This window comes from Chiloscyllium punctatum, chromosome 27, assembly GCF_047496795.1.
Source record: "Chiloscyllium punctatum isolate Juve2018m chromosome 27, sChiPun1.3, whole genome shotgun sequence".
NCBI classification, from domain to species: Eukaryota; Metazoa; Chordata; class Chondrichthyes; order Orectolobiformes; family Hemiscylliidae; genus Chiloscyllium; species Chiloscyllium punctatum.
In genome coordinates, this window is record NC_092765.1 from 16,036,158 (window position 1) to 16,061,319 (window position 25,162).

The 25,162-nt window shown below is 41.3% G+C and overlaps 1 protein-coding gene across 2 annotated transcripts in view; it reads right to left on the reverse strand.

Moving 5' to 3' along the window:
* LOC140453473 (mannosyl-oligosaccharide 1,2-alpha-mannosidase IA-like) overlaps window positions 1-25,162 on the reverse strand; it is a 137,231-nt gene that overhangs the window by 40,108 nt on the left and 71,961 nt on the right. For both annotated transcript variants that reach the window (XM_072548177.1, XM_072548178.1), the window contains one exon: window positions 8,013-8,106. In XM_072548177.1, coding sequence (XP_072404278.1) covers window positions 8,013-8,106 — 94 coding nt within the window. The remainder of the gene's footprint in view (window positions 1-8,012; window positions 8,107-25,162) is intronic.

Below are 25,162 nucleotides of genomic sequence, written 5' to 3' on the forward strand. Positions count from 1 at the left end.
CAAAAGTGGAGGTGTACTAGACAGCGAAGAAGGTTACCTCAGAGGACAGCGGAATCTTGATCAGATGGGCCAATGCGCTGAGGGGTGGCAGACGGAATCTAATTTTGATAAATCAAGGTGCTGCATTTTGGGAAAGCAAATCTTAGCAGGACTTATGCACTTAATGGTAAGGTCCAAGGGAGTGTTGCTGAACAAAGAGACCTTGGAGTACAGGTTCATAGCTCATTGAAAGTGGAGTGGCAGATAGATAGGATAGTGAAGAAGGTGTTTGGTATGCTTTCCTTTATTGGTCAGAACATTGCGTATAGGAGTTGGGAGGTCATGTTGCGGCTGTACAGGCCATTGGTTAGGCTACTTTTGGAACACTGTGTGCAATTCTGGTCTTCTTCCTAGGATGTTGTGAAACTTGAAACGGTTCAGAAAAGACTTACATGGACGTCGTCAGGGTTGGAGGATTTGAGCTATAGGGAGACACTGAATAGGTTGGGGCTGTTTTCCCAGGAGTGCCCGAAGCTAAGGAGTGACCTGACAGAGGTTTATAAAACCATGAGGGGCATGGAAAGGATAAAAAGACAAATGTAGAGGTTTAGGGTAAGTGGGGAAAGGTATAAAAGGGACCTAAGGGGCAACTTTTCCACGCAGAGGGTGGTGTATGGAATGAGATGCCAGAGGAAGTGGTGGAGCCTGGTACAATTGCATTATTTGAAAGGCATGGGTATATGAATAGGAAGGGCTTGGAGGGAAATGGACTGGGTACTGGCAGGTGGGACTAGATTGGGTTGGGATATCTGGTCAGCATGGACGGGTTGGACCGAATGGTCTGTTTCCGTGCAGTACATCTCTAAATGAAACAAAATAGAGGAAACATTCAAGACCATCAATAATATCCTTATTGGCATAAAATTCACTAAAGAGGAGGAAAGCAAAAAACAAACTGCCATTCCTAGATGTCACAGTGGAGTGAACAGCCAATGGGGAGCTTCAAACCAGTGTCTACAGGAAAATAACGCATACAAACCAAATACTGAACTACAGAAGCAATCATCCCAACACCCACAAATGAAGCTGTATTACATTTTTCAATGAGCCACTACACACTGCAGTGCCAAGGAACTACAAAGAGTAGAGAAAAATCACCCATACAGTGTATTCAAAAAGAATGGGTACCCAAAGAACACAGTCCGCCAATTTCTCAGCAACAAACCCAAACAAGCAGACAAAACGCATCCAGAAACCCTAGCCATTCTCCCCTACATCAAAGACATCAGAAATGACTGCCAGACTACTCAGACCTCTTCGCATCATGGTGGCCACAAACACACCAACACGCTAAATCAGCAAATAATGAACTTGAAAGACCCCATACAGACAAACAAAACCAATGTCATTTGCAGAATACCTTTCAAGAACTGTAACAAACGCTACATTGGACAGACAGGCAAACTACTAGCCACTAGGATACATGAACATCAACTAGCCACAAAAAGACATGATCCACTCTCATTAGTATCCTTATATACAGATGAGGTAGGACATCACTTCGACTGGGATAACACATCCATCCTAGGATAAGCCAAATAGAGACACACACGAGAATTCCTCGAAGCATGGTACTCTATCAACAAACACGTTGACTTGGACCCCATTTACACCCTCGGAGAAAAAGAACAGGAAATGACAACACCAATCCAAGGAACCCGAACACATAAATAGAAAGCAAGTCACTAACACCAGTGCTTCACTGGAGGCTCACTGATGATGTTACCTAGTATGGCGATGAAACGTCTGAAAATGAACCTTCCAGCTCAATGAGCAAACGTACATCCAGATTTAGGATAATGGCGGAAAACAACATACTTAATCTGGATTAACAATCAACTGGCAGAGATGACTGCAAGGAATAAGAATAGAATTGGGCCAAACAAACTGGAAACCAAGTTTGGCAAAAAATCTGTAGCTGAATGTTGAGTTAACTTCAAAGAAGATACGGTTCAGATACAGTTCAGTATATTTAATCAAAAGGGAAAGGTAGGAGAAAACAAATCCAGAGTTCCCTCAATAACTAAAGAGGTAGAAGTCAAGTTAAAAGAAGAAAAAAAATGTGTTTATGACAGGTGAATACAGAAGGTTTAAAAAGAGATGAAAAAGCAAATGAGAGAAGCAAGACGAGTTATTAAAAAAAAAATTGGCAGCCAACACAAAGGGAAATTCCAAAGTCTTCTGCAACCATATCATGGTCAAAAGAAAGAATAGAGCTGATTAGGGACCAAAAGGAGGATTTACACATAGAGGCGGGAGGCATGGCTGAGGTGTGAAATGAATCTTTGGACTTATCTTTGCCTGCAAAGCAGATGTGGCCCAGGTAATGGTGACAGAGGAGGAAAATCTGTAACTGGAAATATTTAAAATTAATGAGGGGAGATGTTGCCTGTACTTAAAGTCTATAAGACAATGCTCGAGGTGAGATGCATCCAAGGAAGACAGAAGCATTGGTAATAATCTCTCAATCTTGCCTAGTTCAGGGGCAGTGCCCAAGCACCGGAGAACTGCACACAATGCAACTGTTTAGAACAATGACATAAACAATGATCTGTAACTGATGGGCCTGCAAGTTTAACTTCAGTGGTGAAGAAACGTTTAAATATAATTATTCAGGATAGAATTAATTGTCATGTTATACCGTGCATAAACTCAGAAAAGGAATCAGCTTGGACATATTAAGACTGAATTGTGACTAACTAACTTGCTGGATTTCTTTGAAAAGATAACAGAAAGGGTTGATGAGGGCAAGACTGTTTGTGAGGTTTTCATGGATTTCCAAAGGGTATTCGATACCATGCCACATAGACTTGCAATGGAAGTGATACACTGTGGAATAAAAGGGACAGTAGCAATGTGGATACAAAATCAGCTGGAAAACAGAGATAATGTTTAATGGACTAAAGGAAGGTTTGCATTGATCTACACGCATTTAGAAGCAAATGGACTTACTAGCGATAGACAGGATGGTTTTGTTTTGGGGAGGTCATGGCTCACTAACTCGATCAAGTTTTTTGAGAAGGTAATGAAGATGATTGATGAGGGAAAAGCAGTTGATGTTGTCTACATGGAGTTCAGTAAAGCCTTTGACAAGGTCCCTAATGGCAGACTGATACAAAAGGTGAAGTCACATGGTATCAGGGATGAGTCGGCAAGATGGATCCAGAACTGGCTTAGTCACAGAAGACAGACAGAACCAGTAGAAGGATACTTTTCGGAATGGAGGATTGTGACTGGTGGTGTTCCACAGGGATCAGTGCTGGGACCTCTGCTGTTTGTAGTCTACATAAATAATACGAAGGAAAATGCAGCTGGTTTAATTAGTAAGTTTGCAGACAGTACAAAGATTGGTGGAGCTGTGGATAGTGAGAAGGCTTGTCAGAGGATACAGCAAGATATAGGTCAGTTGGAAGCATGGTAGAAAAATGGCAGATGGAGCTTAATCTGGACAAATGTGAGGTAATCCATTTTGGAAGGTTGAGTACAGGTGAAAATGATATAGTTAGTGGAAGAACCCTTAAAAGTACCAATAAGCAGAGGGATCTGGTTGTGCAGACCCACAGATCACTGAAGTTAGCAGCACAGGCAGATAAGGTAGTAAAAAAAGGTTTATGGAAGGGGCACTGAGTATAGAATAGACAAGTTATGTTGCAGCTATAATAGAATTTTAGTTAGGCCACACTTGGAATATTGCATACAGTTCTAGTCACCACACTGTCGGAAAGGTGTGGGTACTTTGGAGAGGGTACAGTGAAGGTTTACCAGGATGCTGTCTGATATGGGGGATTTGAGCTATGAGGAAAGGTTGGATAGACTGGATTCGTTTTCACTGGAATGTAGGAGGTTGAGTGGCAAACTAATAGAAGTTTATAAGTTTGTGAATGGTTAGGATGGAGTGGGAAGTATGAGGCTTTTTCCCAGAGTGGGGGGTGTCAATTACCAGGGGACACAGTTTCAAAGTGTGAGAAGTGGAGGGGGAGTTTTGAAGAGATGTGCGATGCAAGTTTTTCACACAAAGGATAGTCAGTGCCTAGAATGCACTGCCAGACGAGGTGGTAGAAGACACAAAGCATCATTAAAGAAGCACTTGGATGAGTACATGACTAGGAGGGTAATATAGGGATATGGATCCTGTCTGTGAAGACAGTTTTAGAATGGAAGGGCAAAATGTGGTGTGTTCTTTGTAAATACACACACGGAGTATCCAGATATTGATGCACATGGCACAATTTCAATGACTGCAGACAATATAAATTTGGGAGAATTGTAAGATGCGAGAAGAGGGTAGAGCTTCAAACGGACGTCAACAGATTGTTGGAGTAGGAGGGTAGGTGGCTGATGAAGTTCAATGTGGAAAAGAATGGATTGATATATTTTCATGTGTCAAGACAGTATAAAGTAAATGGTACTATTCTAAAGAGTGTTTTATGCATGTCATTAAAGGTGGCAGGATATAAATGAGGGAGCTGTTTATAAAGTATTGTAGGCTTCATTAACTGGAGCACAGAGAACAAAGATTATGTTGAACCTACATGTAACTGGTTAGACCTCAGGTAGAGTACGGTGTACAGCTCAGGGCACTTCACTTTAGGTAAGACATGAATGCACCAAAGGCAGTGCAAAAGAGGTTTTTGAGAATGGTTCAAGGGATGAGACATTTTGGTTATGACTAAAGGGTAGAAATGTTGTGACTGGTTTCTTTGAGTCGGGATGCCTGAGGGGAGATTTGATTAAGTTTTCAAAATCGTGAGGGGTCTAGACAGAGTGGATTGGGAGAAATTGTTCCCACTTATAAAAGATCTAAGGCACAATTTTGGTATGTTTTGCATAAGAAGCAAATGTGAGGTGAGAAAAAAGCTTTTCGACAGCAAGTGATCTGGGTTTGGAATGCACTTCCTGAATGTGTGTGAAAGCAGGTTCAGCTGAGGCTTTCAAGAGAGCATTTGGTTACGAGGAAAAGGCAATTTGGCATAAAAGTAAAATGCTCAGACAGCCAGTGCAGACATGATGGATTTAATGGTCTCCTTCTCTCCCATAACAATTCTGTGGTTGTACTTGCAGCTTTTGACATGGTGGATAACACCATGTGTCCCCAAAGTCTGACTTCCAATATCTAGCTCAGTGGAACAGTATTATTTATAGCCATCTGTTGGAGCCAGGACATTTCCAGCGATGATTTTGTTTCCCAAACACCCAGAATTATCTCCAGTGTCCCCTCATGAATCTATCCCTGGTCCTCTTTGTTTTACATCATCTGTAGCTAGATCAGCTTTCATATTCACAATACAGTAAAAAAAAAGGAAAAGGTTGATATTAAATTGGCTCCAACATATCTAAAGGAAAAGCAGTCATCACACAGCAAAGGATAGATCACAATAACAACAGGAAAAAGCCAAGACCAGCTAGCAAGTTACTTGGACATTTGCCTGTGTTGTGGACAGCAAAATAAAAGTAAAGTGACAATTAATATTATACTGTATTTATAGGAACCTACTGATTACAGGCCACCATCCAGAAATGTGGTGCTAGATTAAAAGGTCTTTTATAAAAAGGCAGAGTTTAGAATGAAAGACACATTCCTTCATGAGTCCTCCAAATTCATCCTACACTTTCTGACAGTATCACCTCATGTGGCAGCTCCCTTACTGTTTGGTTCCTCACATGCCTTAAAGCAAAGTTACAGATTTCCTGTGAGGTAAATGAGCAGGCTACAAGAGAAAAGTGCTCACTGCACGACAATAGTATCTGTAAAATATGTACAGACTTCCCAAAATGCCTGAGTCAATCATGGGAATGTAAGTTCCATAATGAGGTCAGTAACTGATAATGAAGTACTTCTGTGGCATTCATTTGTTTTGGAAACATGACAGCCAATTTGCTGTTTGCGATGTGACTTCTAACTGGATAATTTCAATTAAAAGACAAGAATTGGGCAGGACATAAGGATACACTTTCATTCTTCTTCTAAAATCTATCATGGAACTTTTACATTTGCACAAGAGGGCAAATGAAACTTAAGGTAGTCATTTGATTCCAAAAGGTTATGCATTTTAGGAAACAAAGAGCTTCTTAAAATATTTCCAATATACACATGTCTAATACACACAATGTTGAGGTGATGCATTTTGGAAGGTTAAGTGCAGGTGGAAATTATACTGAATGGCAGAACCCTTCGGAGTATTGATATGCAGAGGACCTGGGTGCGCAGATGCACACCACTAGAGGTAGCAGCGCAGATAGATAATGGAATAAAAAGGCCTTTATCTTACAGTCTTATTGGCAAATAAATGTGTTAATCAATATTCTCTCATGTACAAAGATAACATCAAAGAGGACGGTTGAGCCAAATTGCCTGATTACATTTTCTGACATCAAAATCGTACACAGTCGCATTAAAATCAACTTTGAGAGACCAATTTTATAGGCCAGAAGTCATAGGGTCAACTTTCACATGAGCATTGTTTTTGAGAGGTTAATATGTATGTTTGATTTGAACTGAAGTGAAATCCCAAAAAAATTTGATGAAACGAAATAAAAAACAACGATAATACTGTTCATACTAATTATCATTCATAATTTTAAAAAAATATTCACAGGATGAGGGTGTCGCTGCATAGGCAAGCATTTATTGCCCATCTCTAACTGCCCAGAGGGCAGTTGAAAGTCAACCACATTGCTGTGGAATGAGTCACATATAGGCCAGACCGAATTAGGATGGCAGTTTCTTTCCTTCCCTCGAGGACATAATCTTACTAAGTTAATAATTTTAATGTATATAAATCAAGAATTATAAACATTTAAATTATTTCTTAGCAGTGCTCTTAGTACTTATACATTTATAATGAAATTGAATCTTTAAACTCTCTGGTTTATACTTTGGTTATGGAATTATGGTAATGTGGCTGATTTAAATTCTAATCTCTATTGAGTCATGGGTTCGAATCCCACCACTATCAGAGTGGCTAGTGATGTACCCCAGGCTCTTGTCTGGAAGGTACTTTAAGTTTGCAATGTTTACTTCGGGGCAGCATGGTGACTCAATGGTTAGCACTGCTGCCTCATGGCAACAGGGACCTGGGTTCGACTCCAGCCTTAGGCGACTGTGTGGAGTTTCCCAATTTACCTCATGCCTGTGCGTGGCTTTCTTCTGGGTTCTCTGGTTTCTTCCGACAGTCCAAAAACACATAGGTTAGGTGTATTAGTCAGGGGAAATACAGGGTTATAAGGATAGAGTGGAGGTGGGTCTGAATGAGATGCTATTTGGAATGTCGATGTGGACTTGATGGACCGAATGTCCTGTGTCCACACTGTAGGGATTCTAGGATTTAAATTTTTGTGTTTTGATTCCTGAAAATCTGGGACCAACTTCAATACAAGCTATATGGAAAAAATTGCTGTATATTGTGGTCAAAACTCAAGGGGTTAACGTTTACACTACTAAATATAGAAAATTTGCTGTACAGTGTGCATTACAGATTCAGAATCAACAGCACTCTCATAAATTGCCAGTTTTGGCAATTGTTAAGTTACCTTGAACTTTTTTTACAATCAGCAAACACTGAACGAATGATTTTATCTGTACCCATCTGAGGAATACCAGAGAAGTGGGGTTGTTAATGTTGCCAAGTCATTATTGAACAAATCCTGCCAACTTAATTTTGATGTAAATTTATAGAGGGGCGACTAAGCTTCTTCCTTCTCCTCCCTAAAGCCAGAGAGGTCATTCAGTAAATGTACAGTTTGTGGCTACAATTGTAACTCACATCTGATTATCTGTCATGTCCTGTCAGTTTGAACAGGTCAGAAAAAGTTCAGTATGTGAAGAGATCCTGAAAGGCTCCCCCAAGTACAATATTCTTTTCTGGTTCCTCTGGGCCAACAAGGTAAGTTAAGATCCCCCCTGCCTGGAGTCCCTTTTCTCAACAATCATAAAAGTGAAAGACAGTGCTGACGAACTTGTAACTGCTACTTACGCTGTCCCCAGTGACCAGTAACAGGGCTTAGATAGTTGGGGTAAAGCCCATGAGGTTTTTCTAACCGATTCAGAACTTTCCGGATTTTCATCACCTGAAATGTATAAATTAAAATTTAGCAAGTTTTAGAAGTCACATAGAATAATTTTCTTGTATTGATGTATTAGCATGTTGGTAATCTTACTGCAACAGTAATGCAGAAGTTTGGATTGGTGCTCTGGAAATATGAATTCAAATTGCATCATAGCAGCTAGGGAAATTTAAATTCAATAAAGTAAAATAGCTGTCTCAGTATGAAACCTCTGAACTGTTGTAAAAATCCATCTGGTTCAATAATTTCCTTTGGGGAATCAAATCAATTGTCCTTACCCACTTCAGATGGAAGCACACGACACTCAGTTAGTCAAAACCTTTATGGAAAAGTCAAATAATAAAACATACTACCTAGCATCAATCTAGGTATGACATGTGATAAAGGCAGGCTCAGTACATTTGATCCTACAAAGTTCTATACATTAACATCTCCATAATCCCAACACCAGATCCACTAATTAGGAACTGTTGAAAACAGTCATCACACCTGAGGTTGCAGATGAACCTAATGGTTTGCTGGGCAGATTTCAGGTGTTACTGAAAAGCCATAAATCTCCCTGTCAGCACTAAATTCTGGGTGGGCTCAAGATTAATTTTTTTAACCTCCAAATCTCCTGGTTATATTTTTTTCTTTCTTTTATCCCCACACTACCCCCTAACTGCAGTTGTGCTTATATTTTCTCCAGCACCCATGAGTTGTGTGTGCAGGTGTGAGACACAGTGAGAGACAACAGGTGTACAAATCTTTATTCAATTTTCACAACCAGGAAGAAAGGAAAACACCAGGTTAGCCAGTGACAAGCAATGCCCTTCTCATCAAAGAGCAATGCGGCGTGATCAAAAAAGTGAAGGGAAGGGTAGGGATTATGTCAAAATAGAGTAAAATAGAGTTGGAGGGGGAAATAAAGCACTCCACGCCCTGTGGTGCCCATCTCTCCCTGATCAGCTCGGACGTAGCCACAGAAGAGAGGTAGGCAGTTGGCTATAACAACCCCCTCCACAGCCCACTGCCTAGATCTGTTTATGGCCAGTTTGGCCAGGCTCAGGAGCAGACCCAGGAAGAGATCATCTGACCTACCCTCCCCGCTTCGTACCAGGTGCCCAAAGATCAGGAGAAAGAGAGTGAAGTGCAACCAAAAACAGAAGAGAAGGTTGTCTAGAAAACTAAAAAAGGAATGCAAGAGACCACACCCAATATATACATGGTTGACAGACTCCATAGCACCACAGAACAAGCAGTTGGGCTGGGATTCCGTGAACTAAAGCAATGTGCAGTTGCAGGGGACTGCAGCATGCAGCATCGTCCACCACAGATCCCCAAGTGAAAGGGAGAGGACTCCCACGTAGAGAGCCCTCTACTGGGGAGGCTCAAGGTTAATTGGTGACAAGTGGCTCAATAATGAGTTATTGAAATTCTGCCTTTAATGGCCCTTTCCTCCACAACTTAATTTGGACAGCTTTCCCAATGTGGGTACTTTTGCCCAATTCTCAGGCTCCATTAAATTCTAGTCATTTAGACGGTTTATGCAAATAATGTTTTTGCCTTATTACATGGTGTGATCTGTAGAGAAATGGGAAGCCAGTAACCGATCTTTTGTGTGACGGCTCTTCAAACGCAGTTGACTCAGTCCTTCAAGTTCATTCTTTGTTCACAGCTCAACAAGTTTCTCAACTCAGGAACCTATTTGATTCCCTTTAAAATTATTTATGAAATTAGCTTCTCCTTCAGGCAGACCATTCCAGATCCAAACAACTGAGTGAAAATCTTTCTCCCCCCTCCTCTCCAGATGTTTTACTAATGAATTTAAGTCTATGACCGTGAGAATTCAACAAACCTCTTTAACACCTTGAAAATTTCTACTGAAACAGGCCATGCATATTTCATCTGGAAATATAAACTGGAAAGAAGAAGTCTTTTAAAAAATTCAGTTGTGGTAATGGGCATCGCTGGCCAGGCCAGCATTTATTTCACATCATAACTGCCCTTGAGGATGTGCATGCTTAAACCACTGCAGTCCATGTGTTGTAGGTTGATCCACAATGCCATTTGGAAGGAAATTCCAGGATTCTGTACTGAAGGTACAATGATATGTTTCCAATTCAGGATGGTGAGCGGCTTGGAGGGGAACTTGCAGATGGTAGGGTTCCCATGTACCTGCAGCCCTGTCTTTCTTGATGGAATTGGTTGGGAGTTTGGAAGGTGCTGTTTAAGGATCTTTGCTGAACTTCTGCGTGTATTTTGTTTATGGCACACACTGCAGCTACAAGTGTCCATGGAGGGTTGACCGAATGTTTGTGGATATAGAGCCGATTCATCATGCTGCTTTGTCCTGGATGATGTCAAGTTCCTTGAGCTACACTCATCCAGGCAAGTGAGAGTATTCCATCACACTCCTGGCTTATATGAGAGCATCACACTTGGGGCAGGAGTAGGCAATTCAGCCCCTCAAATCTCCTCCACCATTTAATATGATCATGGTTGACCTCATTCAGTCTGAACTCCACTTTTCTGCCTGCTTCCCAAAACCCTTCAACCCACTACTAATTAAAAATCTTTCTCATCCATAAATTTACTCAATGTCTCAGCATTCACCATTCTGAAGTTGTGAATTTCACAGATTCATGACCCTTTGAAAGAAATAATTTCTTATCTGTTTTAAATTATATCTCTTATCCCAAAACTATTTGACTTGTGCCTTGTAAATAGTGCAAGAGCTTTAGGGAAACAGAAGAGGATTTTATTCTTTGCCTGTGAAATGCTCTAGCATTCATTGTATTTATATGGTGAGTCCAGTTGAGTTCCTGGTAACCCCCAGGATGTTGATAGTAGGGATTCAGTGATGGCAATACCATTCAATATCACGAAGCAGTGGTTAGATTGTTTCATACTGGATATGGGCACTGCCTGGCATTTCTGTGGAACAAATGTTACTTGCCACTTTTAAGGTGCAACTCATGTTGGATTTAGACATGAACTGCTTCATTATCTAAGGAGTTGCAGGCTTGCTCCCAACAAGCTCTGCCGCACTCCCATTGGACTGAAGATACAATGATATGTTTCCAATTCAGGATGGTGAGCGGCTTGAAGGGGAACTTGCAGATGGTAGGGTTCCCATGTATCTGCAGCCCTGTCTTTCTTGATGGAATTGGTTGGGAGTTTGGAAGGTGCTGTTTAAGGATCTTTGCTGAACTTCTGTGTGTATTTTGTTTATGGCACACTGCTGCTACAAGTGTCCATGGGGGGTTGACCGAATGTTTGTGGATATAGAGCCGATATAGAGTCCATATAGAGTGCCTCAAATGCTCCTTGATATCATGCAAAGTGAATTGAATTAGCTGAAGACTGGCATCAGAGATGCTGGGGACCTATGGAGGAGGTCAAGGCATGTCTGGCTGAAGACTGTTGCAAATGCTTCAGTCTTATCATTTACACAGACATGCTGGGCTTTCCCATACAGAGGGTGGGAATATTTGAGGAATTGTTATACTCCAGTGAGTTAGAGAATTAGAGAAAGTGAGGACGGCAGATGCTAGAGATCAGAATAGAGAGTGTGGTGCTGGAAAAGCACAGCAGATCAGGCAGCATCTGAGGAGTCCAATCGACGTTTCAGGCAAAAGCCCTTCATCAGGAATTCCCAATGCTTGAAAAATTGATTCTCCTGCTCCTCGGATGCTGCATGATCTGCTGTACCCCAGTGAGTTGTTTGATTGTTCAGCACCATTCCTGACTGTGGCAGGACTGCAGAGATTTGAGCTAATGCATTGGTATGGAATTGCTGGCCATGCTCATCTTATAGATTCCCCAGGTTGATACCTCAATTTTAGATATGCATGGTGCTGTTCCTGGCATGCCCTCCTGCACTCATTGAACCAGGTTTGTCCCTCTCACTTGATGGTAATAGTATAATGAGGATTATGCCAGGCCACAAACATGAGATATTGTGTTACGAGATATTGTGTTACGAGATATTGTGTTATCGGTTATCTTAATGAATTCACTCACCAGCTCGCTATATTCATTAATACTGGGCTCCCGTTCTTTCATTCACAACCCTTTAATAACCAGTTAATACTTTAAAACGGTTTCATTCATTCATAAAAACGTGGTTCTGTAGTATCCAAATTTAAAAACAATCCTTTCAAACCCTTTACTGTATTTTCGCATCTTATCAATCCTTGAATGGACTTAGAAGAGCAAGAAGGGGGCATGAAAAAAGGTTTAGCGGGTAGGATTAAGGAAAACCCCAAGGCGTTCTACACTCATGTAAGGAACAAAAGGATGGCGAGGTTGAGGGTAGGGCCAATCAAGGATAGTGGAGGGAACTTGCACCTGGAGTCAGAGGAGGTAGTGGAGGTCCTTAATGAATGCTTTGCTTCAGTATTCACTATTGAGATGGACCTTGATGTTTCTGAGGACAACATGAAACAGACTGATACGCTAGAACAGGTTGATGTCAGGAAGGAGGATGTGCCAAAAAATTTCAAAAACATAAGGATAGATAAACCCTCTAGGCCAGACGGGATATTACCCTAGGTTACTACAGGAAATGAGGGAAGAGATTGCTGTGCCTTTGGTTATGATCTTTGCATCCTCACTGTCCACTGGACTAATGCCAGATGATTGGAGGGTGGCAAGTATTATTCCCTTGTTCAAGAAAGGGAATAGGGATAACCTGGGAATTACAGATCAGTCAGTGTTACATCAGTGGTGGGCAAAATATTGGAGAAGATTTTGAGAGACGGGATTTATGATACTTAGAAAATCATAGTTTGATTAGAGATAGTCAGCATGACTTTGGGAGGGACAGGTCATGCCTCACAAACCTTTCTGAATTCTTTGAGGAAGAGACAAAACACGTTGATGAATGTTGGGCAGTGGATGTGGTGTACATGGATTTTAGCAAGGCCTTTGATAAGGCTCATTCAGAAAGTAAGGAGGCATGAGATACAGTGAAAGCTGGTTGTGTGGATACAGACAGTGTGTGGTGGTTGATGCAAAGTATTCAGCCTGAAGCTCAGTGACCAGTGGGGTTCCGCAGGGATCGGTTCTGGGACCTCTGCTCTTTGTGATTTTTATAAATGGCTTGGATGAGGAAATGGAAGGGAGGACTAGCAAGTTTGGTGATAACATGAAGGTAGGTGGAGTTGTGGATAGTGTGGAGAGCTGTTATAGGTTGCAACAGGACATTGACAGGATGCAGAACTGGGCCGATAAGTGGCAGATGGAATTCAACCTGGAAAAGAGTGAATTCACTCGCTTTGGAAAGTTGAATTTGAATGCAGAATACAAGGTTAAAGGCAGGATTCTTGACAGTGTGGAGGAACAGAGGGATCTTGGGATCCATGGCCAGAGATCCTTCAAAGTTGCCACCCAAGTTGAAAGGATTGTTAAGAAGGCAAATGGTGTGTTGGCTTTCATTAGCAGGGTGATTGAGTTTAAAAGACGTGAGGTTATGCTGCAGTGCCATAGAGCCCTGGTTAGACCAGACTTGGAATATTGTGTTCATTTCTGGTCGCCTCATTATCGGAAAGATGTGGAAGCTTTAGAGAGGGTGGAGAGGAGATTTACCAGGTTGCTGCCTGGACTGGAGCACATGTCTTATGAAAGTCGAGGGATTTTGGAACTTTCTCATGGGAGTGAAGAAGAATGAGAAGTGACTTGGTAGAGCTGTTGAGAGGCATAGAAAGAGTGGATAGCCAGAGACTTTTTTCCCATGGCAGAAATGTTTATCATCAGGAAACATAATTTTAAGGCAATTGGAGAAAGGTTTAAGGGAGATGTCAGAGGTCAGCTCTTTACACAGAGTGGCGGGGGTGGGGGGAAGGGTGTGTGGAATGCAGAGCTGGCAGTCACAGTAGAGTCAGATACATTTGGGACATTTAAGTGACTCTTGGATAGGCACATGGAAAATAGTACAATGAAAAGCATGTAGGCTAGTCTGATCTTAGGATAAAAGGCCGGCACAACATTGAGGGCCAAAATGCCTGTAGTGTGCCATACTGTTCTGTGTTCTTTAGCAGTGATAGCGACACACAATACAGCACAAGGTATTAATGATGTGTTGGTGGGATATTGTTTCCAAAAGGACAGTGTGTTGGTCAGTCGTACGTAGACAGATAGATCTGCAGCAGGCAGATTGGTAAGGCTGAGATCAACTATGTTTCTTCCCTCTTGTTGGTTCCTCACCATCTGCTGAAGACCCAGTCTAGCATTAATGTCCTTTTGAACTCAACCAGATCAATCAGTACAGCTATCAAGTCACTCTTGGACTTTGAAATCCCCAGAGTACCTTCTGTGCTTCTCCAAGAATGTTCAACATGGAGGAACAGTCATCTGCCGACAGAGGACAGTACGTGGTAATGAGTAGAAAGTTTCCATGCCCATGTTTGACCTGATACGTGAGACTTCATAGTGTCCAGAGTAAATGTTGAGAAGTCCCAGGATAACTATTGATAGCTCCTTCCATCGCTTTACTAATGATCAGGAGTAGACTAATTGGGCAGCAACTGTCTGGGTTGGATTTGTCCAGCTTTGTGTGTCCAGGACATATCTGAGCAATTTTCCACATTGTCAAGTACATGCCAATATTATAACTTCACTGGAAGAGCTTGGCTAGGGGAGCAAATTCTATAGCACATTGAGTCATAGAGTCAGATATGTACAGCACGGAAACAGACCTTTTGGTCTAACTCGTCCATGCCAACTAGATATCCTAATGTAATTTAGTCCCATTTGTCAGCACTTGGCCCATATCCCTGTAATCCCTTCCTATTCATGTACCCATGCAGATGCCTTTTAAATGCTGTAAGTGTACCAGCCTCCACAACTTTCTCTGGCAGCTCATTTCATACACACACCACCCACTGCATGAAAAGGTTGCCCCTTAGGTCCCTTTTAAATTTCGCCCCTCTCACCCTAAACCTATGTATGCCCTCTAGTTCTGGACTCCCCCACCCCAGAGAAAAGACCTTGTCTATTTACCCTATCCATGACCCTCATGATTTTATAAATCTCTATAAGGTTACCCCTTAGCCTCCGACACTCCAGGCAAAGCAGCCCCAGCCTATTCAGCTTCTCCCAACAGCACAAATCCTCCAACCCCGGCAACATCCTTGTAAATCTTTTCTGACCCCTTTCAAGTTTCACAACATTCTTCTGATAAGGAGGGAGACCAGAATTGCACACAGTATTCCAAAAGTGGCCTAACCAATGTCCTGTACAGCCGCAACATGACATCCCAACTCCTGTATTCAATAGTATGACCAATAAAGGAAAGCATACCAAACGCCTTCTTCACTATCCTATCTAACTGCACCTCTACTTTCAAGGAGCTATAAACCTGCACTCCAAGGTCTCATTGTTTAGCAACACTCCATCAGACCTTACCATATAAGTGTATAAGTCCTGCTAAGGTTTGCTTCTATAACTTATGACCTTAAATCTCTTCCCTGCCACAAGACCAGCAATGAATACTAACTAATACAGAAAGTTCAAGGGCAATTTATTTGTTCTTTTTTTGCATTCTATGCTTCTATTTATAACTAACTCCAATTCTTATCTCCTTGTCATAGCAGATTTAAACTTTAATGTATATTGACATCAAGGTCTCTCTGCTCACCTGCACTTCTCAAAATCATGTCAGCTTTCATATAATGCCTCTCCATTTTAATTCTTCCAAAGCACATAATTTCTTTCTTTGAATTTTATCTGCCATAACTCTAATCATTGGACTGTTCTGCACTTCTCATGCTGAAATCTATGACTATTTCCTTCACGAGCTACTGCTTTGCAATATTTACAATTTTCTGTCAATTATATAATGCAGACCCCTATACCAGAGTTTCAGTTGTTTGTAAACACTGAAGAGTTAATGGGCCCAAAACTGACCCTTGGGTAGACCACTGCAAACCACTCCCATTCTGAAGAACATCCAAACATCATCTGTCCCCTATCACTGAATATCACTGGATATGCATACCACTACTTTCGTATTTATTCCATCAGTTTACAACTCAACAAGCTTCCTTAGTGGCACTGCACCATTTACTAAAGTCCATATATACCTCTACAGCACTACTCTGATCAAAATTCTCCAAATTATGTATATCAAAAATTATTGTTGAATCTAATTCTATCACACTTTCAGGCAATGCCTTTCAGATGCCTTACTCACTAGATAAAAGTATTTATCTTTATTCTCACTGTTTTTTTTTGGTTATCTTTTTTATTCTAGTTATTGAATCTCCTGTCAGTAGAAGCAACTTCTCCTCAACTACTCTTATCTAAAGTCCGAAGCCACTGCGACGAGGGAGAACATCATTGAGTCAAAGAGTGTGGTGCTGGAACAGCACAGCAGGTCAGGCAGCATCAGAGGAGGGTCCTGATGAAGAGCTTATGCTCAAAACATTGACTCTCCTGCTCCTTGGATGCTGCCTGACCAGCTGTGCTTTTCCAGCACCACACTCTTCGACTCTCATCTGCAGTCCTCACTTTCTACTAGATCATTGAAGAATATCTATTTCTGAACACCAAATAGATATGAACAATAGAATCATAATGGCACAACGGGAGACCACTTGGCCCTTCATCTCCATTCTATCCCCTCAGCCCTGCAAATTTATTTCCCTCAACTGCCTAATCAATTTGTTTTCGAAATCATTGATCATCTCCACTTTCATAACTGATGGGAGGAGGATATGATGTGGAACCGTAAGGATTCAGAGTCCCTATGTCAGAAAATTCCAAAGTTTCACAACCCATGTAATGAAAGCATTTATTACTTCAACATTACATGGCTGAACCCTTCCAAGACTATGAAATCTGGTTCTCGACTCTGCAGCTGGGGGAACAGTCTTTTAGCAACTAACCTGCCAGCCATTCTAAAAATGATATATTTTTCAATGAAATCACAACTCAATCTTCTGAAACCCAGAACATTTAGGCCCAATCTACTCAAACTTGCTTCAATAGTCAACTCTTTCATCTCAGTATGAATCTAGTTGACCACATCTTACTGACTAGGAGAAAGTAAGGACTGCAGATGCTGGAGATCAGAGCTTAAAAATGTGTTGGTGGAAAAACGCAGCAGGTCAGGCAGCATCAAAGGAACAGGAGAATCGACGTTTCGGGCATAAGCCCTTCTTCAGGAATCAGGAACTCCACATTGCAGCCACAATTATCTACAATATACATTAATGACTTGGATGAGGAAAGTGAATATAATGTAGCCAGGTTTGTGGGATACACAAAATAAATGGGAAGGAAATGGTAAGAATGACACAAATAGTCTGCACAGGGATAGAGACAGATTAGGCAAGTGGGAAAAACTTGGCAGATGGAAGACAATTTGGTGAAATGCGGAGAAGGGCTGAATGTTATTTAAACAGAGAAAGACTGCAGAAAACTATGGAAGAGAGGGATCTTGGAGTCCTCAACTTGAAATTACAAAAGAGCTAGCATCTAAGTTCAACATGTAATAGAGAAGGCAAATAGAATGTTTCTTCTTCATTTCAAGAGGGAATGGAGTAGGCAGGTTTTCCTGGAATTGTACAAAACATTGGTTAATCCACAGCTCGAGTATTATGTACAGTTCTAGAATCCGCATTAAAGGAGGGATATGAAAACATTAGAGAGGGTGCAGAGGAGATTTACCTAGATGTTGCCTGAGCTGGAGAGTTTCAGTTACAAAGAGAAATTGAACAGTCAAGTTTTTTTTCCCTTTGAACAGAGGAGATTAGGCGGACATGACTGAAATGCACTACATTATGAGGGGCACAGACAAGGTAGATGGGAAGAAAGTATTCTCCTTGATAAAGGGATCAATGACCAGGATCAATCACAGACTTAAGCAAAGGGACAGAAGGTTTAAAGGAGGTGTGGGGGAAACCTTTTTTCATCCAGAGGGTGGTGGAAATCTGGAACTCAAATCATTGTCAGAGTGGTAGAGACAAAAACCCTTATAACATTCAAGAATTCAGATGTGCACGTGATACCAAGGCAAACAGTTTTGCTAGAAACTGGGATTAGAATAGTTAGGTGGTTGTTTTTAATCAGTATGGATGCAATAGGCCAAACAGCTTTTTTCTTTGCTGTAGATTTTTATGCCTTTTTAATTGAAGGTCTTGCTAAACTACACACTATTCATAGCACAAGTGAAATACTGTGAACAGCTTTGGACCCCTTCTATAAGGCAAGATGTACTGGCATTGGAGGCATAGTAATTTAGAAGAATGATACATGAACGTTTTGAAACATAAGATACTTTGGGTGCTAGTAAGTTGCCCTTGTGGAACAGTCTAAGACCAGAAGGCATATCTTATAATAATGGGTCATACATTTAAGTCAGAGGTTAAGAAGAATTTTTTTTCTCTCAGAAGGTAGTGAATCTGTGAAGTTCTTTACCGCAAAAGTGCTGTTGAGGCTGGGTCACTAAGTATACTCAAGGCTGACATAAAGACATTTTTAATCAGGGGAATCAAGAGTTATGGGGAAAAAGTACAAAATGGAATTGAGGATTATCAGTTCAGCTATTATCTCATGGAATGGCACAGCAAACGTAAATGGGCTGAGTAGCCTACTTCTGCTCCTCATGGATCTTATGGTCTGTGCCTTTTCGTCATCTGAACTCTTCTAATTCAGACCTCCTGAGATCCTCAATTTTAACTGCTCCACAAATGATGTCATTTTCTTCATCTTTCTCAGCTTTGAGCTCTGAAACCCTTCCTAAACCTCTCCCCTCATACCACATTTTAAAATCTAAACTCTTGGACCAAACTTCTCATTCTTTGCCCTAAAATGTCCTTCTGTGGCTAGGTTCCGTAAGTTATTTTTTAATGATTTGGAGATGCCGGTGTTGGACTGGGGTGTACAAAGTTAAAAATCACACAACACCAGGTTATAGTCCAACAGGTTTAATTGGAAGCACTAGCTTTCGGAGTGCCGCTCCTTCATCAGGTGGTTGCACAACCACCTGATGAAGGAGCAGCGCTCCGAAAGCTAGTGCTTCCAATTAAACCTGTTGGACTATAACCTGGTGTTGTGTGATTTTTAACCTTGTTTTTCAATGCCTCTGTGAAGTGTCTTAGCGTATTTCATTAGGTTATGGGTGCTATATAAATACAAGCACTTGTCTATCATTAGAGCTTTCACATTTCTTCACAGCTGAACAAGACAGTTGAATCACAAATTTAGAAATTCAGTTGTACTGAAAACCTGCAATACTAGCCAAAGAATTTCATCATCTCTCTGGTGTCCATGACATCCTGATGGAGTGAAGATCTAGCCCTTAAGACTTTTTATCATCCAAACTTACAAGAACATTTTACAAATGGCATACAAGTAGTCTCGCAGGAAAAGAGTAAACTGGATGCGAGTTTGCTCGCTGAGTTGGAAGGTTCAGTTCAGACGTTTCGTCACCATACTAGGTAACAGCATCAGTGAGCCTCTGGTGAAGTGCTGGTGTTATGTTCCGCTTTCTATTTATGCGTTTAGATTTCTTTAGGTGTTTGGTGATGTCATTTCTGGTTATTTTTCTCAGAGGATGGTAGATGGGGCCCAGGTCAATGTGTTTGTTGATAGAGTTCCGGTTGAAATGCCAAGCTTCTAGGAATTCTCATGCGTGCCTCTGTCTGGTTTGCCCTAGGATGAATGTGTTGACCCAGTAAAAAGTGGTGTCCTTCCTCGTCTGTATGTAAGGATACTAGTGACAGTGGATCATGTCTTTTTGTGGCTAGTTGATGTTCATGTACCCTGGTGGCTAGTTTTCTGCCTGTCTGTCCAACGTAGTGTTTGTTACAGTCCTTGCATGATATTTTGTAAATGACGTTTGTTTTGCTTGTTGTCTGTATGGGTCTTTGAAGTTCATTAGTTCCTGTTTAAATATGTTGGTGGGTTTGTAGACTGCCATGATGCCAAGAGGTCTGAGTAGTCTGGCAGTCATTTCTGAGATGTCTTTGATGTAGGGTAAAGTGGCTAGGGTTTCTGGGTGTGTTTTGTCCGCTTGTTTGGGTTGTTGCTGAGAAATTGGCAGACTGTGTTTATTGGGTACCCGATCTTCTTGAAAATGCTATATAGGTGATTTTCTTCTGCTCTTCATAGTTCCTTGGTGCTGCACTGTGTGGTGGCTCATTGAAATGATATACAAATGCAGCTTCGCTTGTTAGGATAATTGCTTCTGTAGTTCAGTATTTGGTCCGTATGTGTTGGTTTCCGGTAGATGTGGTTTGAAGTTCCTCACTGAGTGTTCGCTCTACTGTGACGTTTAGGAATGGCAGTTTGTTGTTCTTTTCTTCCTCTTTTGTTAATTTTATGCCAGTAAGGATATTATTGATGGTTGTGAAGGTTTCCCCTAATTTGTTTTGTTTAGTGATGACAAAGGTGTCATCCATGTAGTGGAACCAAGGTTTGGGTTGGATGATTGGGAGGTATTTGTTTGAGTCTCTGCATTACTGCTTCTGCTCGGAACCCTGATATCAGTGATCCCATGGGTATTCTGTTGATTTGCATGTAGGTGTTGTTGTTAAAAGTGAAATGGGTGGTGAGGCATAGGTCTACTAGTCTGACTATGTTGTCTTTGTTGATGAAGTTGGCAGTGTCTGGTGCTTGTGTCTTTGGTTCTCCTATTAGTGTAGTCAGTGTTTCCTTGGCCAAGTTGGCATTGATGGATGTGAAAAGGGCTGTAATGTCAAAGGAGACCATTATTTCATCCATTTCTATCTTGGTGTCTTTAATGGTCTTCATGAATTCTTAGGTGGAGTGAATGGAGTGGTGAGAGTCCTCTGTTAACTGTTTTAGTCTTTTGTGGAGTTCCTTGGCTAGCCTGTATGGTAGTGTTTTTGCAAGGTTAGTGAAGGTTTGTAGCTCAGGTGAGGTTTAGGGGGTAGGTTTGCTCACTGAGCTGTATGTTTGATATCTAGACGTTTCATTACCTGGCTAGGTAACATCATCAGTGGCGACCTCCAAGTGAAGCGAAGCTGTTGTCTCCTGCTTTCTATTTATATCTTTCTCCTGGATGGGGTTCCTGGGGTTTGTGGTGATGTCATTTCCTGTTCGTTTTCTGAGGGGTTGATAGATGGCATCTAGATCTATGTGTTTGCAAAGACATGCCAGAGAATTCCTAGAGGCCTGGCACTCCAACCACAACGCCATAAACAAACACATAAATCTAGATGCCATCTATCAACCCCTCAGAAAACAAACAGGAAATGACGTCACCACAAACCCCAGGAACCCCATCCAGGAGAAAGATATAAATAGAAAGCAGGAGACAACAGCTTCGCTTCACTTGGAGGTCGCCACTGATGATGTTACCTAGCCAGGTAATGAACCATCTGGATATCAAACCTACAGCTCAGCGAGCAAACCTACACCCTGTACGTTAGTGTTCCAGGTAGCGAGACTATGGGTCGAAGGGGGGCTCCTGGCTTGTGAATTTTGGGTAGTCCATAGAAGCTTGGTATGTTGGATCCATCTGGTTTCATTTTCTAGAAGTCTATCGTGTTTAATTCTCCCAATTTCTTAAGCTTTGTAAGGTTGTGATTCGGTTCTCTAGTTCTGGGGTTGGGTCTATCGTCACCTGTTGGTAAGGGTTGGTATCTGCAAGCAGTGTGTTTGCTTTCTCGTAGTAGTCTGATTTGTTTAAATGACTGTCAAGCATCCTTTGTCTGCAGGTAGGATTACAATGTTTTGTCGTCTTATGAGTCCTTCTAGTGCTTTCCTTTCTTATGTGTTGAGTGTGTTTCCTTCCTTTTCCCTGCTAAATGTTGGTGCAATTGTCTGTCTGATGGTTTGCTGGGTTTCCTCTGAGTTCATTGTCTTTCAGTGTTGCTTCTAATGCTGCTAAGAAATCCTTTTTGTTCACATCTCTGAATATGTAATTTATTCCTATTACTAAGACAGTTTTTTCGGTGTCTGTTAGGGGTCAGTCTGATAAGTTTTTTATCCAGGCTTCTGTGTTGTTCTTGTGCAAGTTTGTCTAGTTTTTTTCTGCAAGTCTCGTTTTTTTGTGTCCTGTGTTTGCCAATGTCCAATACCTATGGTTTGTTGTACTTTGTCTGTCCATTCATGGTTTGCCAAGTTAGTGACTGAAGTTTTTTGGTGCGAAATTTCCTGCTTGTATTTATAGAATCAGTTGTGGGCATTGTTAAATCATTTATCTAAGCATTCTAAAGCCGTTCTGTTCTGCGTTTTTTTGGCAAGTGGGATGTTAAGGGGAGGTTTGTATTTAATTCATTTCAGTAGTACCTGTTTCCTTAGGCATTCATGCAGAAGTACAGCTGTTCATGGATGGCGCTCTGTCGGATAGCTTTGGTTTCCCATCTTCCAGCTAGTTTTTAGCGTGTTGCGCCCATGGTTGTTAGTGAGTTTTGAAAAGATTTGTAGCTCAGGTTGAGGTTCTGGATGGGAGTTTGCTCACTGAAATGGAGGGTTTGGTTTCAGATGTTTCGTCACCATACTGGGTAACATTATCAGTGAGCCTCTGGTGAAGCTCTGGCGCTATTCTCCAGTGTAAACATTGAGGTGTTGCAACGTGTCAACACGAAGAGCACAAAGTCATGTTTATACAACAGAGATCTGGTGGCACTAATGTGTCAAGCACAACACACAAATAGTTTCTCAAAGTTAGGAAAAGGAAAAGATCCGAAAAGAGGTATAAAATAGGAGGTGCCTATTTGCTTCACTGAATGCACACTGGCTCTTTTGAAGTGTAATCCAGTTAGTCCCAGTCCTCGGTCTTTACTATTATCTCTGTAATAGTGTCCTTCAAATATCTATCCAATTTCCTTTTGAAAACTACTATTGAATCTGTTGACACTATCCTACGTGGCTTCAAATCCTTCCCACTCGTGTAAATATTATTTTCCTAATTTTCCCTAGTCTTTTTCCCAGTCACCATAAATCTGTGCCCCTGGTTATCGATCCTTTAGCCTTTGAAACAGTTACTCTACTTATTCTACTGTAGATGCACAGCTACTCATTAAGGAAGCAAAGCCCCTTTATATTGATGAATATGGTTGTGCTCAGATAAGGGCCAAACAAGGCAATGTATGTTCACTCAATGGCATCCCGCATATGCATACATGTTATATTAGAACCGACTCATCTGATACTCACTCCTCCTAACTGTCTTTGACAAAAGGGAATGAGATAAATGAGGCTAGATGTACAATGAAATACATGAGGGGTGTCCTTCCATTACATAGTGTGCTGTAAACTAAGCAGTATTGTTTACATTTCCAGAAGCGTGTTTTCAAGACATTAAACTACATGAGATTAAGGCAGGGCAATGCCTGCAGTGTGGTCTTCCAAAATGGCAACACTGGATTCAAATCAGTGCTGCAACTGATTTGCATTATTATTTTGCTGCTCTGCAGGCCACCAGCCTGCTGAGTACACCTGGGGCAGCATAGTAGCTCAGTGGTAAGCACTGCTGCCTTACATCGCCATGGTCCTGGGCTCGATTCCAGCCTCAGGCAATTGTCTGTTTGGAGTTTGCACATTGTCCCCCATGGGTTTCCTCCCACAATCCAAAAGATATGCAGGTTAGGTGAATTGGCTGTGGGAAATTACCCGTAGGGCTCAGGGATGTGTAGGTTAAGTGTAGTAGTCAGAGGTAAAAATGTAGAGGAATGGATCTGGGTGGATCTTTAGAGGGTTGGCATGGACATGTTGGGCCGAAGGGCTTGTTTTTCCACTGTAGGGATTCTATTCTATTACACACCCTTTGTTAACAAGGTCTCCTGTGTACTTTCCATTGAAAATGTATACACATGCCTCAGACCCCATTTTCACGTTTTGGTTGGCTGTAGAACACCTAAAAATGTCTGCTAAACTACCTAATTTAAGCTCTCAGTCTTTTGCATCAGAAATTAGCTATGTATCTAGTTTGCCTTCTCAGGTAGAACATTCCTGAATTCTTTCAAAAACTCAAACTGGGATCTCACTTTGTTTCCTTATATCCAATTTTCATACCGTGGTAACAAACAATAACAAAATATCTCGGAATTTATCTCTGCAGTTTCTGGAACTTTGCTGAGAATAAACTGGTCACCATATTTCATTAAATCATAGAATCCATACTGTGCAAAAAGCGGCCATTCGGCCCATCAAGTAAGCACCAACACTCCAAACAGCACCACACCCAGATCCTCACTCTATCCCATAACCTTGCATTTACCATTGCTAATCCACCTAACTTGCACATTCCTGAACACAATAGGGCAATTTAGCATGGTTAATCCACCTAACCTGCACATCTTTGGAATGTGGGAGGAAACTGCAGCACCCAGCAGAAACCCACACTGACATGGAGAGAACATGCAAACTCTACACTGTCACCCAAGGCTTGAATTGAATCTGAGTCCCTGGCACTGTGAGACAGCAGTGTGAACCATTGTGCCACCATGATACCTTCACTTTGTTACAGAGATTCCACTTCAAAGGTTCGCCACTGACTCTTTAATTTATGTACATAAGAGTTAGGAGCACAAATAGGCAACTTAGCCCTTCCAGCCTGTCCCACCATTTAATATAGTCATGGTTGATCTCAGCTCAGTTCAATTCCATTTTCCTGCACACGACTCTTAACCCATGACAAATTAAAAATCGATCTCCTCCTTAAATTTATGCAGTGTTCTGGGGAAGTACCACCCTCTGGAGCAGCAAATTCCAAAAATTCAAGACCCTTTCAGTGAATTAATTACTCATCTGTGCTTTAAATCTGCTATCCTTTCACCAAAAACTATGACATCTCATTCTGGACTGTCCCACAGAGAGAATCATCTGCTCTCTGTCTGCTTTGTCAATCCCCTTTAGCATTTTGTAGATCTGAATTAGATCTGCTCTCATCTTTCTAAACTTGGATAAGTCTAAGCCGAAACTGCTAAATCTCTCCTTATAAGGTGAGCCTTTCATCTTTGAATTAAATCAGTGCATCTTCTCTGAACAGCTTAAAATGCAATTACATCCTTCCTCAAAGGGACCAAATTGTAAACAGTACTCCATGTACCTTTTGATATCTGATTTAACACTATAAATTAATTTAATGATTATTTTATTA